This window comes from Hyla sarda, chromosome 3 (assembly GCF_029499605.1).
Source record: "Hyla sarda isolate aHylSar1 chromosome 3, aHylSar1.hap1, whole genome shotgun sequence".
NCBI lineage: Eukaryota > Metazoa > Chordata > Amphibia > Anura > Hylidae > Hyla > Hyla sarda.
In genome coordinates, this window is record NC_079191.1 from 92,215,643 (window position 1) to 92,231,890 (window position 16,248).

Here is a 16,248-nt window from a genome sequence, read left to right on the forward strand (position 1 = left end):
GTGGTCTACAACCTGCGGACCTCCAGATGTTGCAAAACAACAACACCTAGCATGCCCAGACAGCCGTTGGCTGTCCGGGCATGCTGGGTGTTGTAGTTTTGCAACATCTGGAGGTCCGCAGGTTGTAGACCACTGTCCTATACTTTACATTGCACGGATCCCTCAACATGCGATGGTTTCAACAAACGATGGTCCGTTTTGAACGGATTACCATGGTATGTTGAGGGACCACTGTATACAGTTTTTTTCCCTCTTGATGGCTATCTGGGTTTCATCCTATATGCTGAGATGGAACCAGAGTTACTTCTGCTTCTAAGCACCAGTAAATATATCCTTTCGTATCTGTCCATAAGAAATATCATTGTTAACCAGCTCTCTGCAGCCTGTTATTATTATTCCACATTACTAATGAGAATTATTGCTTGAGTGGGAAAAAAAAAAAATTCTAGACACCTTTTATGGTATCATAACTAGGATATTGCATTTTTTTTTTGTCTTTACAGCGCGTGATGCTGCCATCTCAAAGATAGAATCCATTGTTAAAGACCAGTTTACTCTGGAGTTGAAGAACAAGGAGCATGAGATTGAGATCCTAGATCAGGTATGTTGTATACAGCTTTGCCTTTGATATTAGTTATAGAAAAGTTCAGTGTACAATTTCAGGGGTCAGACTTTAATTCCCATTATTTTTTTTTCAAACAGCGTTTGACTGAAGCCAGACGTATGATGGATAAGCTTCGTGCCTACATTGTGGCCAATTACTACGCCTCTGCAGGGGTCAGCAAAGTACAAGAGGTAAGAATGCCTTCATGTACCCCTTGACTTATTTCACTGTGCATAGTTAGAATATTGTTCACTTTTGTGAATAATACTCTAACATAAAATATTAAACCACTGTATACTATAACATAAAATGTGAAGAATCCACTGTGTGTAAATACAGCATTAGTTTTTATTCTATATAATAGCAAGGGATACGTTCTCACTAGAGATGAGCGAACTTACAGTAAATTCGATTCGTCACGAACTTCTCTGCTTGGCAGTTGATGACTTATCCTGCGTGAATGAGTTCAGCCTTCAGGTGCTCCGGTGGGCTGGAAAAGGTGGATACAGTCCTAGGAGACTCTTTCCTAGCAATGTATCCACCTTTTCCAGCCCACCGGAGCACCTGAAGGCTGAACTAATTTACGCAGGATAAGTCACCAACTGTCGAGCAGAGAAGTTCGTGACAAATTGAATTTACTGTAAGTTCGCTCATCTCTAGTTCTCACACCAGGAAGTCTCCACTTTTAAGCCACAATTTAGAACTTTTCATAGTCTACTAACCAATAGCAGGAGGTCCACCTTACATATAGTGACAACCAGCATGCAGAGACAGATAAGTATTAGTAACAGAAAGCAGTAACTCCAGTATCACAGAAATGGTGAAACTTTGTCAGATGCCATAAAATTCATATGTAGAAGTAGGACAGGTAGCAACCTGCGTGCTTTAGATGTCAGTTGAGCCCTATAAGCCTTAAGCCTTATAGGCTAACCATGCCCACCCAGGATTATAATCCTGAGTAATATGTTATATATATATATATATATATATATATAATGAAAATATATATATATTATGAAAATAAGAGGAGAGATCCTCCTGCACCTGCGTCTTAATTCAGGGAACAGTCAACATAGCCTCATTAGGCCTCCATTTATTTGGAATATAGGGGGCACCCACAAAATCAAAAACTGCTTTAACAACGTTGTGATCAGACCATTTTGTTAGAACCTGATGTGCATAATGCAAACGGAAAATAGTAGGCGTATTAATCAACACCCAATCTATGGGGATATTGTGATAATGGGAGGGTAGCAAATAAGAGTAACCCCTCAGGGTGCCATTATGTTCTCTCCAGACATCTTCCAATGATGATTGGTGAAAAAGAATGAAGGTGCAGTGTTCCAGGTCTCCTGAATGAAGCGGTATTCAAAGAATCCAGGACCATTAAAAACTAGATTAAAGTCACCCTCCAAAAAAGAGTATCATAAGTAATAGTGTCAAGCAGCTTACAAATGTCAGAAACACTGAGAGTGATCTGTGGGAGCATAAGTATTACCAATACAAATAGTGGCAGAGGTAACAGCCATTCGGGTCCGTAATTTCTGGAGACACCTAAAGTGGAAAAGAATGATAAAGGAGCGTAAGTTCCTCTCTACACTTGGTAACATAAGAAGCCGAATAACTCCTATTATAGGATCGGTGAAGTAGAGCCAAATTTATAGGTCACATGTCTGACGTTGGGGTGGAGATAAAGCTGTCTATTTTCAAGGACAGCTGGTAGTGTTTTGCAAGCAGCTATGTATATCAGTATTATTTAGTGTTCTCTACATTTAATCAGGAAAGCAGTTTTGTATTGTTTTTGCTCATTTGTTTAAATAAACTCCTACTTTTTTTTATTTAAACACAAAAATTCTGCAATGTTGAAAGCATAATACTACCAATCTTTCTCTTGTTTACCCAGGGTACACCTTGTGATCCTACAATTTTGAACCATCCATCTATAAAGAAGTTCTTGGAATCTCCCTCTCGGGCTTCTTCTCCTGCAAACCACCGCTCGGATACACCTTCTGCCAATAATTCCGAAACTGACTCAGTCTGCACCCATAGTGAGTTGGATAAAGACAGCCAAGTTCTGTCCAAAGCGGTGCATAAAGGGACTCCTTCAACAGATGGCAAGCTTGGAAAGGTATATTTTATGAAGTGTTATAACAAGAATACAGTGTTCCCTCAACATACGATGGTAATCCATCCCAAATGGACCATTGTTTGTTGAAACCATCGTATGTTGAGGGATCCGTGCAATGGAAAGTATAGGACAGTGGTCTACAACCTGCGGACCTCCAGATGTTGCAAAACTACAACACCCAGCATGCTGGGAGTTGTAGTTTTGCAACATCTGGAGGTCCGCAGGTTGAAGACCACTGGTATTGGAGGTTGTACTCGCGTGTCCCCGCCGCTCTGGACTGTCACCACTGCCCTGGATGTCGCCTTCCATCGTTGTCGCCACGTTCCCGGGGATGTCCCCGACGCTCCGGCAAGGCCTCTGCTTCCCCGGCATCCGCACTCTCCGTCGCCGCCATCACGTCGCTACGCACGCCGCTCCTATTGGATGACGGGACAGCGTGCGCAGCGACGTGATGACGAGGATGGAGAGCGCCGACAATGCAGGGGATCCCGAAGAGGACGCGCCGGAGCCCCGAGGACAGGTAAGTGACCGTCAGCGGACCACACAGGGCACCGTAAACGGCTATCCGGGGGCAGCTGAAGCAGTCTGCGCTGCCAGATAGCCGTTTATGCGATGGCCCCGATATACAAAAGCATCGTATGTTGATGCTGCCTTCAACATGCGATGGCCTCTGAGAGGCCATCGTATGTTGAAATGATCGTAGGTCGGGGGGGTCACTGTAGTGCTTTAGGAAGGAAATCAACTTCTGAAGTGAGTTTTCTTTCCATTTACGAATATTATGAAATTATTTAGAAGTTGATTCAGGAAATTCTATGAAAACCAGTCAATATTTTTCCTCAAGCAGTAGCAATATAATATGCAGCACTTTACATTTAGGCTATGTGTACACATCGGAATGTCCTCACAGAGAATCTCTTTGCGGACATTCCAGACACTGCTGGGCGCCTGCATAATATGCCGGCACTAGGACTGCACAGAAATGCGCCGTCTCACAAACTGCTATGCATTCCGTGCGGACTCCGCACAAAGAATGAACAAGTTCATTCTTTGTGCGGACACAGAAAATGTAATTTCCATGCCGGAAACAACTGGTAAGGAAATTCCACCATGTGCACAGCGCAGCAGAATCTCTGTGCCGGAATCCGGTGCGGAAATTCCTACGTGTGGGCATTGCCTTAGAGGATAAAGAAGCAAAATATGTACAAACCTTTTACAAACAATAAAATATTAGGAGGATATATTGTGCCTGGTCAGACTTGGCTTGAAGTACTTGATTTGTACCAGTGTTTCTTGACAGACGTGTTCTTGGAGTAATGGTCGGAGTACACACTATGATAGACATCGGAGCCTTTGTTGCAAATTCCAACTAATTTGATCCTGCTCCATTTGTGCCGTCTGTGAGCTGACAATGTCCATATAGCATGTAAAAAGGTACCCTTAGCCTTCTGGCATTGAAGGGGTAATGCATTATTATTGATAGCCATTGCCCTTAACTTAAGCAGGTTAAAATTCCTTCACAGAATATATTACAAACTAATTTAATCCTGTTACATAACATTTTTATAAAAGTCAGAAGAAACTATTCTAGTCTAAACGGAAGTTTCACTTTTAGGCCAAACTACTAAGACAGTGTTTCCCAACCAGGGTGCCTCAAGCTGTTGCAGAACTACAACTTTCAGAATGCCCAGACAGCTGAAGGTTGTCTGGGCATGCTGGGAGTTGTAGTTTTGCAACAGCTGGAGTCACCCTGGTTGGGAAACACTGTACTAAGATATTGTTTCATCAAGATGTTGTTCAGCATTTGAGTTTGTGAGGATGAGAGAGGCGAGACCTCCTTATTCTACAGGGTGGGCCATTTATATGGATACACCTTAATAAAATGGGAATGGTTGGGGATATTAACTTCCTGTTTGTGGCACATTAGTATATGTGAGGGGGGGGGGGGACTTTTCAAGAGGGGTGGTGACCATGGCGGCCATTTTGAAGTTGGCCATTTTGAATCCAACTTTTTTTTTTTCAATAGGAAGAGGGTCATGTGAAACATCAAACTTATTGGGAATTTCACAAGAAAAACAATGATGCGCTTGGTTTTAACGTAACTTTATTCTTTCATGAGTTATTTAAAGTTTCTGACCACTTATAAAATGTGTTCAATGTGTTGCCCATTGTGTTGGATTGTCAATGCAACCCTCTTCTTCCACTCTTCACACACTGATAGCAACACCGCAGGAGAAATGCTAGCACAGGCCTCCAGTATCCGTATACACTGCTATATACTACTATATACACCGCAGGAGAAATGCTAGCACAGGCTTCCAGTATCCCTAGTTTCAGGTGCTGCACATCTCGTATCTTCACAGCGTAGACAATTGCCTTCAGATGACCCCAAAGATAAAAGTCTAAGGGGGTCAGATCGGAAGACCTTGGGGGCCATTCAACTGGCCCACAACGACCAATCCACTTTCCAGGAAACTGTTCATCTAGGAATGCTCGGACCTGACACCCATAATGTGGTCGTGCATCATCTTGCTGGAAAAACTCAGGGAACGTGCCAGCTTCAGTGCATAAAGAGGGAAACACATCATCATGTAGCAATTTTGCATATCCAGTGGTCTTGAGGTTTCCATTGATGAAGAATGGCCCCACTATCTTTGTACCCCATATACCACACCATACCATCAATTTTTGTGTTCCAACAGTCTTGGAGGGATCTATCCAATGTGGGTTAGTGTCAGACCAATAGCGGTGGTTTTGTTTGTTAACTTCACCATTCACATAAAAGTTTGCCTCGTCACTGAACAAAATCTTCTGCGTAAACTGAGGGTCCTGTTCCAATTTTGTTTTGCCCATTCTGCAACACCTGAAACTACGGATACTGGAAGCCTGTGCTAGCATTTCTGCTGCGGTGTATATAGTAGTATATAGCAGTGTATGCGGATACTGGAAGCCTGTGCTAGCATTTCTCCTGCGGTGTTGCTATCAGTGTGTGAAGAGTGGGAGAAGAGGGTTGCATTGATACATTTTATAAGTGGTCAGAAACTTGTAAATAACTAATGAAAGAATAAAGTTATGTTAAAACCAAGCACATCATTGTTTTTCTTATGAAATTCCCAATAAGTTTGATGTGTCACATGACCCTCTTCCGATTGAAAAAACAAAAGTTGGATTCAGAATGGCCGACTTCAAAATGACCACCATGGTCACCACCCATCTTGAAAAGTTTCCCCCCTCACATATACTAATGTGCCACAAACAGGAAGTTAATATCACCGACCATTCCCATTTTATTAAGGTGTATCCATATAAATATCCATATAAGTGTGAAATCCCACTGTCCACTTAGGAAGCAAAACTGATTGACAATCAATTTCACATACTGTTGTGCAAATGGAACAGACAACAGGTGGAAATTATAGGCAATTAGCAAGACAGCCCAATAAAGGAGTGATTCTGCAGGTGGTCACCATAGACCACTTCTCAGTTCCTATGCTTCCTGGCTGATGTTTTGGTCACTTTTGAATGCTGGCAGTGCTTTCACTCTAGTGGTAGCATGATACGGAGTCTACAACCCACACAAGTGTCTCAGGTAGTGCATCTCATCCAGGATGGCACATCAATGCGAGCTGTAGCAAGAAGGTTTGATGTGTCTCAGCATTGTGTCCAGAGCATGGAGGTGCTACCAGGAGACAGGCCAGTACATCAGGAGACGTGGAGGAGGCCGTAAGAGGGCAACAACCCAGCAGCAGGACCTCTACCTCCACCTTTGTGCAAGGAGGAGCAGCAGGAGCACTGCCAGAGCCCTGAAAAATGACCTTCAGCAGGCCACAAATGTGCATGTGTCCACTCAAATGGTCAGAAACAGACTCCATGAGGGTGGTATGAGGGTCTGACATCCACAGGTGGGGGTTGTGCTTACAGCCCAGCACTGTGCAGGACATGTGGCATTTGCCAGAGAACACCAAGATTGGCAAATTTGCCACTGGTGCTCTGTGCTCTTCACAGATGAAAGCAGGTTTAAACTGAGCACGTATGACATAGTCTGGAGAGGCCATGGAGAATGTTCTGCTGCCTGCAACATCCTCCAGCAGGACCGCTTTGGGGGTGGGTCAGTAATGGTGTGGGGTGGCATTTCTTTGGGGGGGCTGCACAGCCCTCCATGTGCTTGCCAGAGGTAGCCTGACTGCCATTAGGTACTGAGATGAGATCCTCAGACCCCTTGTGAGACCATATGCTGGTGCGGTTGGCCCTGGGTTCCTCCTAATGCAAGACAATGCTAGACCTCATGTGGCTGGAGTGTGTCAGCAGTTCCTGCAATCGGAAGGCATTGATGCTAGGAACTGGCCCTCCCGTTCCCCAGACCTGAATCCGATTGAACACATCTGGGACATCAGGTCTCGCTCCATCCACCACAGACTGTCCAGGAGTTGGCGGATGCTTTAGTCCAGGTCTGGGAGGACATCCCTCAGGAGACCATCCGCCACCTCATCAGGATCATGCCCAGGCATTGTAGGGAGGTCATCCAGGCATGTGGAGGCTACACACACTACTGAGCCTCATTTTGACTTGTTTTAAGGACATTACATAAAGTTGGATCAGCCTGTAGTGTGGTTTTCCACTTTGATTTTGAGTGTGACTCCATATCCAGACCTCCATGGGTTGATAAATTTGATTTCCATTGGTAATTTTTATGTGATTTTGTTGTCAACACATTCAACTATGTAAAGACGAAAGTATTTCATACGATTAGTTCATTCAGATCTAGGATGTGTTATCTTAGTGTTCTTTATTTTTTTTTTGAGCAGTGTATGTGAAAGCCCTGGTGGTGGTAATCCTGAGTCGGTTCACTTCTCTGTTTTTGGGATTGTGTATGTATTCCTTAGGAGAGGAGACTATAAGATGTTGCTAAACAAAGAGCTAAAATGTATGTATAAGCTTAAGATGGCAGCCCCTTATGGACTGAACGAATGTTGTCCTTTAGTCGTTACATCTGAGGATGGTTCATTATTATCTAGTGGGCAGATTATTCTTCTACTCTCCCTCTCTTTGTTCCATTCTCTCCACATTTCATGTGTATTGACTACTTTATGTAATGAGGGTGCTTAGGGGATATTTAGGCACACCATTTCATCACTAGCCACCCAATTGGTTATCCAGGCCAATAGCCTTCTTTTCATCATTTAATTATTTTTATTTTTTAATCTATTTTATCTTATTATCCATGAATTCCCTTTATAGAAGCCCAGCTTTTGTTGATTATAGGTCAGATTTTTCTCCTTATCTCCCTTTAAGATATGTTGGCTGGCCTTATTATGTTGTGTTGTAAATAAGCAACATCAAGTATTTTGGCTTGCAGTTTTACCAAGACACAGGGAAAAAGTGCAAATTTTTCTGTTATAGTTTTTCAGTGTTGGTTCCACATTTGGTTTTGATAAAAATTCTTACCAAAATAAGGTCCCAAATACTGTGTTTGAATCCTGGTTATGTTAGGGGAAACCTCTGATCAGCCAAGAGTGAGCATTGCTCTTAATGGGAGCATCAGAGGGAAAGTTATAGGGGGAGATTTATCAAACACTACTCAGAGGAATGGTGGTGCAGTTGCCCATGACAACCAATCAGATTGCTTAATTTTTTTAGAGACCTGTGAAAAATGAAAGAAGCAATCTAGTTGCCATGGGCAACTGCACCACTCTTCCTCTACACAGGTTTTGATAAATTTTCCCCATAAAGTTGAAGTATGTTAGAGGGACCCTCTCAGGACCCCCTCAAAGCACCATAGCTGCATATTATTAACCTCAGTATCCAGACACCAATGAACATACACTAAGGCTATACAGTAGGAAATATTAGGTACCACCAGGAAGTTCTGATTTTAAAAGGTTGAATTGTATTGGTACTTTCTTGTTCGGCTCCATTGGGGGGGGGGGGGACAAAGAGACCGTGGGTATATCTTGCTGACACTAGGCATACAAAAATAAGTCATCCCCTCCTGGCAGGATATACCCCGCCTACTGACTCTGAGCTAATCAGTTTTAGCTTAGTGTCAGTAGGAGGCAGACACAGGTCTGGAGTTCTCCAGAACTGGTCTTTTTTATGTTCTAGCTAGGGCCTGTAATTTGGTTTTTCTCTCCTTTTTTTTTTCTCTTTCCGGTGGGGGTTCAGGAGCATGGCACTACCTGTTCCCCATATGCGGCTAAGGGGCACGGGGCATAGAGTATGCGCCGTTAACCCCTTCCCGCCAACGTCTAGCACCTGGGATTGCACCTTTGGATCCAGGTCACCCTATCTTCCCTGCTCGTCCCGCTGTCTCAGCCTGATATGATGCAGTTGACCATAACTGGCTAAAGACATCTTGAGTATGGCTGTATGCAGGGTGAATGTATTCCTCAATTCCCAGACACCCCCCCCTCCCCTCCCTCCCTCATTCTCCCAATCCTTTTTTTCCCAATCCTTCCTGCTTCTCAGCTACAGCTGCGGGACATAGGACCTGGATGAGATTGCGCCATTTTATTTGCTGTCTCCTTGTTTACTAGCTCCTATGCCCGACCCCAGACCCGAACCTCCCCCCAGACGGGCGGCCGCAGCCCTAGTAACCTACTAGTCTTGTGAATCCACATGCTCTGCCTGCACGACCACGCGCACCATCCCTCCTGTACTTCCTTCTCAGGATGCCCCCTGGAACGTCTGTTATCCACTCCCCCTCCAGAGTTGGCTTCCTCCCTTCCCAGTCGATTACCAATCTGGCTAGGTTCTCCAGGACAGTGGTTTTGGCCTTGGAGCAGTCTTCCCTGCGCTCTTCCCCCAGGTAGTCCTGCTCAGTTTCTCCTGACCCCCACTTCCAGCGCTCTCACAAGCGCCCAAAAGTGCTTTCTTCAGGCTCTTCTAATGAGACACGCTATTGGGAGAGGCATTCTTCCCGTAGATCTTAATCCTCTTCCCCAGCTCACTGGCAGCACCCCAGCTCACTGGCAGCGCCCCCGCTCTAGGGGGTGCTCCCCGGGTTATCATCCCAAGTCTCCGACTCACCGTTCCAGGTCGAGTTCGCCTCAGTCTAAGGAGACCTCCGCACGCTCCCACTCTCCAGGGGAATTAGCGGATGTCGTGTCGGATGCCACCTCGGATCAAGAGGAGCACTCTGTCGTGTCTGATATGGTGGACAGTTTGGTGTCAGCCATCAGGGACACGTTTAATCTTGAGGACCCAAGAACTTCGGATCCTGATCCGGAAGTTTCTTTTCGCCGCTCTCGTCGTTCCCCCAAGGCGTTCAGCTCTCATGCTGAATTTGACGCCTTGCTAGATGCGGCTTGGAAGCATCCAGATAAACGGTTTCAGGGGACCAAGAAGATAAAAGCTCTGTTTCCCTTCTCTCAGGATCTGATTTCCAAGTGGACAAAGCAGCCGGCAGTTGATCCTCCGGTTTCGTGTCTGTCCAAGTCGACTTCTCTGCCTCTGGCGGATGCAGCGTCCTTTAATGATCTGGCAGACAAGAAGATAGAGAACTTGCTGAAGTTTGCCTTTTGAAGCGGCAGCTTTGTCCTTGTTACCTACCTTTGCTTCTGCCTGGGTGTCCAAGGCTATCTCGGCTTGGGCTTCTTAGCTACGCCAAGGCATCCTGTCAGGCGCTCCTCGGGAGGACTTGGCAGATCACACTCGTAAACTCTCTCAGGCCGGGGACTTCCTCTGTTCGGCTGCTTTGGAGTCCGCACGATGTACGGCCTTTGCCTCAGGTAACTTGGTTGGGATTCGTCGCTTTCGGTTCTTTTTCGTCTGGTTCCCTCAGACGCCTGCTGGTTTCTTTCTCTGTCGGTCCTCTCCTACTGCTTTGGGACTAAACTGATTAGCTCACAGTCAGTAGGCGGGGTATATCCTGCCAGGAGGGGCCGACTTCTTTTTGTATGCCTAGTGTCAGCAAGATATACCCACGGTCTTTGTGCCCCCCCCCCCCCCCCAATGGATCCTCCGAGAAAGAGATTTTACTTAAGCGTAAAAAATCTACTTTTATTTATTCAATATTCTGATCCTATGTTGCAGAGCAATAGTGAATGCATTTCTTCTTTTTCTGTAGGATTCTGCTACAACTGAGAATGTGAACAACAAATCCATTGGGTTCACAGGCTCTGAAGACAAATCTCGGCATTTTGTGAAGAAAACTATTGTGGTGGGAAATGTCTCAAAGTAGGTTTTCAAGTTAAGAAAAATTCATGTTGGTCCTGCTTATGTATGCGTACTGCTTTATTCTACTTGTGCCATGTCTTTTAAGGGTTACTTAACTTCTCTGTGACATATACCATACATGTACGGCACGAACGCCTTGGCTTTGTGAATGTGTGGTGTACATGTACAGCATGCTTTTGTTACTATACTAGGAAGTGAGTTTAGGAGCATCCGGTGCTCACCGCTTATGACCAACATCAGACATGACTGTGTGATGTCGGGCATTAACCAGTTAAATGTTGCAATCTCGAGACAGATGGGCGGCACCCGTCGGCTATCCGATTGGCACCCATGCAAAGTGACGACTGGGTGCCAATCCGTTGCTAGGTCAGCCAGAGGTCTTCCGAAGGCCTTTCTGTGCTGGGCTCCGAGCAGTTCACTAGTAGAGCCTGCTGATTTGACTGATCAATGCTATTTGATAGCATAGCATTGGTCTGTATAGGCAGACTAACAATTGCTCATAGAAGTCCCTAGGGGAATAAAATAAATAAATAAAAATGTTTAGATTTTAAAAGCCTCCACCACCCCTCTCCCCAAGAAATCAAATCACTCACTTTTCTATTAAAATAAAAATGTAGATAAAAGAAAAACAAACATTTGGTCAGAATGTTGGCCTGTCATAACTATTTAAAATGTTACTGATCTCATACAGTAAATGAACTGCGGGATATTTGATATTATTATAATTGATGTTTATTTTTTGACAGGGTAAGAAAAATGAAAATCTGCTGTGTCCTTAAGGGATTAAAAGGGTTGTTGGGGCATATTGATGTTGTAGAGGGGGAGGAGCTGTATTAGTCAATGAAGAGCTGCTGCAGAGATCAGCTCATGAACATATAGGCCCTTATTTCTCCTGCGTCTTTCAGCCTTCAGAGCTGGTCAGCCGATCACCACTGGGTCCTCATTTTCTTACAGGTTTCTGTGAAAAAAAGGGAAGAGTTTCAAATTTTTTTTTTTTTTTTATACCGTACAGCTGAATATTTGGTGCCAGTTAGGAAACATTAAATTAGTCTACTTTGCAACATAAAAATTGCACATTGTTATTAGAGGAAAGTAGCTGTACACTGCTAATGTACTTTTATTATGTAAATGCTAGTTATGTTAATTTTTCCTTTATTTTAAGGTACATTCCTCCAGACAAGCGGGAAGAAAATGATCAATCTACTCACAAGTGGATGGTTTATGTGCGGGGGTCCAGAAAGGAACCGAGCATTGATCATTTTGTGAAAAAGGTCTGGTTTTTTCTGCACCCTAGCTACAAGCCCAATGACCTTGTGGAAGTTAGGTAGGTGCACAACAAATATTCTCTGAAGTTTCCTATTATACATAAAATTGTTGAACAGTACCATTCCCTTCTGCATGAACTGACATGTGGCATGTAGAGACGCTGCTGCACACTGGGCAAGACAGTTGCTGAAGTAACTGGGGCAGATGTCATATTCTAACTATGACGTCTCAGTCTTTCTGTGCTTATTTTGTTATGTATCACATGATAAAATAAGTGGCAAAAAATGCTGCAATGCCCCCCTCCCATACTTGATTTTGCAGCTTTATTCCATTCATGTTAATGGGGCTGAGCTGCAGCATAGCCTGTCAGCAACTTATTCCCCTTCTCCCATCAAAATGCACATGGCATGCTCAGTCAGTTGTTCAGTGGCATCACTAGGGTTGGTGTCACCTAATGTGGTAGAAAATTGTGACAATTCATTAGGTCTGAATTAAGATTTGACTTGTGGATGAGAAGTTCCCTGGTCACATCATTATGTATATTGGGAGCTGTGGTATAAGCAGAGCAGCCATTGTTGCTCACTTTTACTATACAGCTGTGTTATTTAATTATTTGTACACTGTTTTTGTCTTTAGAGAGCCTCCTTTCCATTTAACACGTAGAGGTTGGGGTGAATTTCCTGTAAGAGTCCAGATACATTTTAAAGACAGCCAAAATAAGCGGATTGATATCATTCACAACCTAAAGGTATTTGGGTTTGAGTATTCTAGGTGATCAGTAATTTTAGTTCACGCTGTACATAGGACATAAATTTGACCTAGACATTTGTAGTCTTCCTTTTGTTAGTGTGCTATAGACCGTTTTTATATATATATATATATATATATATATATATTTTTTTTTTAAATAAGTAAATCCATTTAGGGTGTGTTCACACAGGCTGATTCAATTGCAAGTTTGCAGTGAGTTTTCTGCTGCGAGTTTGAGCCACTGCAAAATTTCCACAGCAAAAAATCCACAATGGATTACATGGACTTCAATATTTTCTGCTGCCGAAATTCCATTGCGGCTAAAACTCTCATTGGGAAACTCGCTATGTAAAGGACATCTGCAGCAAAAACAACTTATCCCATATCCACAGGATAGGGGATAAGTATCTGACCACAGGGGGGGTCCAACCACTGGGACCCCCCGCGATCTCACGAATGGGGCCCCCGCATTGCTTCATTGTGCGCCGGATAATGCGTGTCGCTTCTACCTTGGTGAGCTCGACGGTACGCCCCCTCCCCATGATGCTCTATGGGAGAGGTGGGGAGGCATGAACGCTGCATCCCCGCCTCTCCCATAGAGATACATGGAGGGGCCGACAATCCTCCTGCACAGGAGAGCTGCAGCAGAGCCTTGGCCCTGTGCGGGATCACGAGGGTGTCCCAGCATTCGGACCCCGCGCGTTAAGTTGTTTTCACTGCATATTTCCTTTTAATCCACCTGTGTGAACGTACCCTCAACGGGAATTTGTCAGCTGATTTATGCTGCCTGAACCAAAGGCCGCAGTAAATTTCTACAGGTTTTATTCTAAAGGCCTTATTTAATTTAAAACTGAACTGTGTAGTGTAATAGATAATATTAAAAAGTAAAACATGTCAATTCTTGCACATTACATATTAAATGTAATTTTTAAGTTTTTTTTTTTTTTTTTCAGTTGGACAGAACGTACACTGGCTTGCAGACACTGGGTGCTGAAACGGTATGGTTTATTTTTCATAATTTTGTTTTATCAAGTGAGTTACGATGTGGCTGTGATTTTCTTTGATTTGGGTTGTGTGAGCGGGACTCGTGTATCTTGTATAGTTTATAATATTTTCTGTAGTAATAGACCAAATCAGAGAGAGTCATTCTTTTACTGTCTGCAGGTTGTTGAGGTTGACCTTCTTAGACACTCAATTGGAGAAGATTACCTCTATTCACAGTCTTATAGTGAAACTAGTCAGTCTGAAGGATCCGTGCCTGGACCAACCACCATAAAATCATCATCACCGCACAAAGGTGCTCATGAGTTAACCGAGAAAAGTAAGTTCAAAGTATATATCCACTTTAGAAAATAATTTTATAGCTTGCGTACAAAGGATATTGACTTGCTAAATTAATTGCATTACTTTTATGCTGTAATCCTGTGTTACATTCTGTATTACAGTCCTGAGCCAGGTCTATCATTCTGGTCAAGCATCAGTCAACATGCTGGTTGTCAGACACACCCCTAACAACCTAGCCCACATCCCATTGATTTAAATGAACCGGCCGGAGTCAGATAGTGAGCTCATTTTTGCACCTTATCAGGTTTTATTGCCTGACTGAAAACTGTAGACTGCCGCAGTTTTTAGTCCGGCAACAAAACTGATACTGTGTAAAAATGAGCCGACCAGAGTCGCTAACTCCGGCTGGATCATTGAAATGAATGGGATGCGGCGTGGGTCTGGCTGCCGTATCACACAATCATTGCGTGAATGTACCCTTAATGGGGTTATCCAGGAATAGAAAAACACAGCTAATTTCTTCCAAAAAAAAACGGCACCACATCTGTCCTCAAGTATTACAATTTTGCTCCATTCACTTCAATGGAACTGAGCTGCAATACCACCTACAAACTGAGGACAGGAGTGGAGCTGTTTTTTAAAGAAGTCAGCTTGGTTTTTCTAAACCTGGATAATCTCTGTAACGCAGTGGGATTTCAGTGAGACACACCTGCAGTACCTAGCTCAACCACTATATCAGATTTTCATGGTGGCAGGTTTTCTTTAAATGGGCACTGTCAGATAAAAACTCTTGATATGTTGTAAAGCATGCAAAACCAATAGGTTTTGCAATTGCTATCATTATAAAATTTTCTGTATTTCATACTGAAAAAAGCCAGTCAAACTGCCCCCCTGCCTGCTTGGACACATACTAGTCCTGCTGTGTCCATGCATAATCACCTATGTCATGGACACATTCCCTTGATTGACAGCTGTGAGCGCAGGACTCACAGCTGGAGGAAAAATCCTCCCACTGTCAGCTTGTGTCCCACTACTGTCAGTGAGGACAAGCTGGGAGTTGTAGTTTTGCTAATGCTAGGGGAGATGTGAGCAGACAGCATACTGAGGGAGGGGGCGGAGACCTGCACAGTGAGGCCACGCCCCCTCCCTTTGAGAAGAATTCAGACTAGTGAGCAAAATTAAAAGTGTAATAAAAAAATTAATTAAAAAAAAAAAAGTGCTAGACACATAAAAAAATTTTTGTTGGATTTGACGGGTACGCTTTAAGCAGAGGATATAAGCTCTGACCACTATGGATGTTGTTATGGCAAAACTGAGTTATAGAAATTACTGTCTAATGCTTATCTTACACTTTTTTTTGTTTAATAAATAAGGTTATGGTGCACCAGATTCCACATTTTATACTCAGCCCTCATCGCTAGAGCGTACGCCAACCAAATTGACCCAGAGATTTACTATAGGCGCACACGGCAGCACCGCTTTCCAGCCCATCACTGCCAGCTGTAAGATTGTGCCCCAGAGTCAAGCAACAAGCTTAGCTGAATCGCCTGGAAAATCTTTCCAGCCAATTACAATGAGCTGCAAAATTGTGTCTGGTAAGGCTCCTGGTGTTGCTAATATGGATTATCTTAAGATATGTATATTTTAAATACATTAAATTATTTTTTAATAAATATTTTTATTCAAATATTTAGGCAGTCCTACAAGCAAGCACGCCAATGTGTCTCAAGCCAGAACACGCTCACCTTTGCCTAAAATTCATGGCAGCACTTTCATAACTCAAAACATAAAGGTAAAAAAAAATAATTTTTGTTTTATATTTGCTATTTATAAGGTATTTTTTTTTCCCCCACTGATATTCAGTAACCTTATATTAGTTCCAGAATAGAGAGTCACTTTTTAAAAGCAGCTCCTGGTGTGGTAGACTTGAGCCAGTCATGTATAACTTTCATTTATTTGAAGGGATCCTATGAAGTACTACATTTCTTATGCACCACTGCAGGGAAATTTATTTTGGCCATGGCTTCCCCTGGCAAAATCAACT

At 43.5% G+C, this 16,248-nt stretch overlaps 1 protein-coding gene across 2 annotated transcripts in view; it reads left to right on the plus strand.

Annotated features, from left to right (window-relative positions):
- The window catches only part of YEATS2 (YEATS domain containing 2), a 62,410-nt gene that overhangs the window by 3,551 nt on the left and 42,611 nt on the right, over nucleotides 1-16,248 (plus strand). For both annotated transcript variants that reach the window (XM_056564596.1, XM_056564595.1), the window contains exons 3-12: nucleotides 504-601; nucleotides 703-795; nucleotides 2,508-2,732; nucleotides 10,795-10,904; nucleotides 12,067-12,228; nucleotides 12,807-12,918; nucleotides 13,874-13,918; nucleotides 14,085-14,241; nucleotides 15,578-15,799; nucleotides 15,899-15,996. In XM_056564596.1, coding sequence (XP_056420571.1) covers nucleotides 504-601; nucleotides 703-795; nucleotides 2,508-2,732; nucleotides 10,795-10,904; nucleotides 12,067-12,228; nucleotides 12,807-12,918; nucleotides 13,874-13,918; nucleotides 14,085-14,241; nucleotides 15,578-15,799; nucleotides 15,899-15,996 — 1,322 coding nt within the window. The remainder of the gene's footprint in view (nucleotides 1-503; nucleotides 602-702; nucleotides 796-2,507; nucleotides 2,733-10,794; nucleotides 10,905-12,066; nucleotides 12,229-12,806; nucleotides 12,919-13,873; nucleotides 13,919-14,084; nucleotides 14,242-15,577; nucleotides 15,800-15,898; nucleotides 15,997-16,248) is intronic.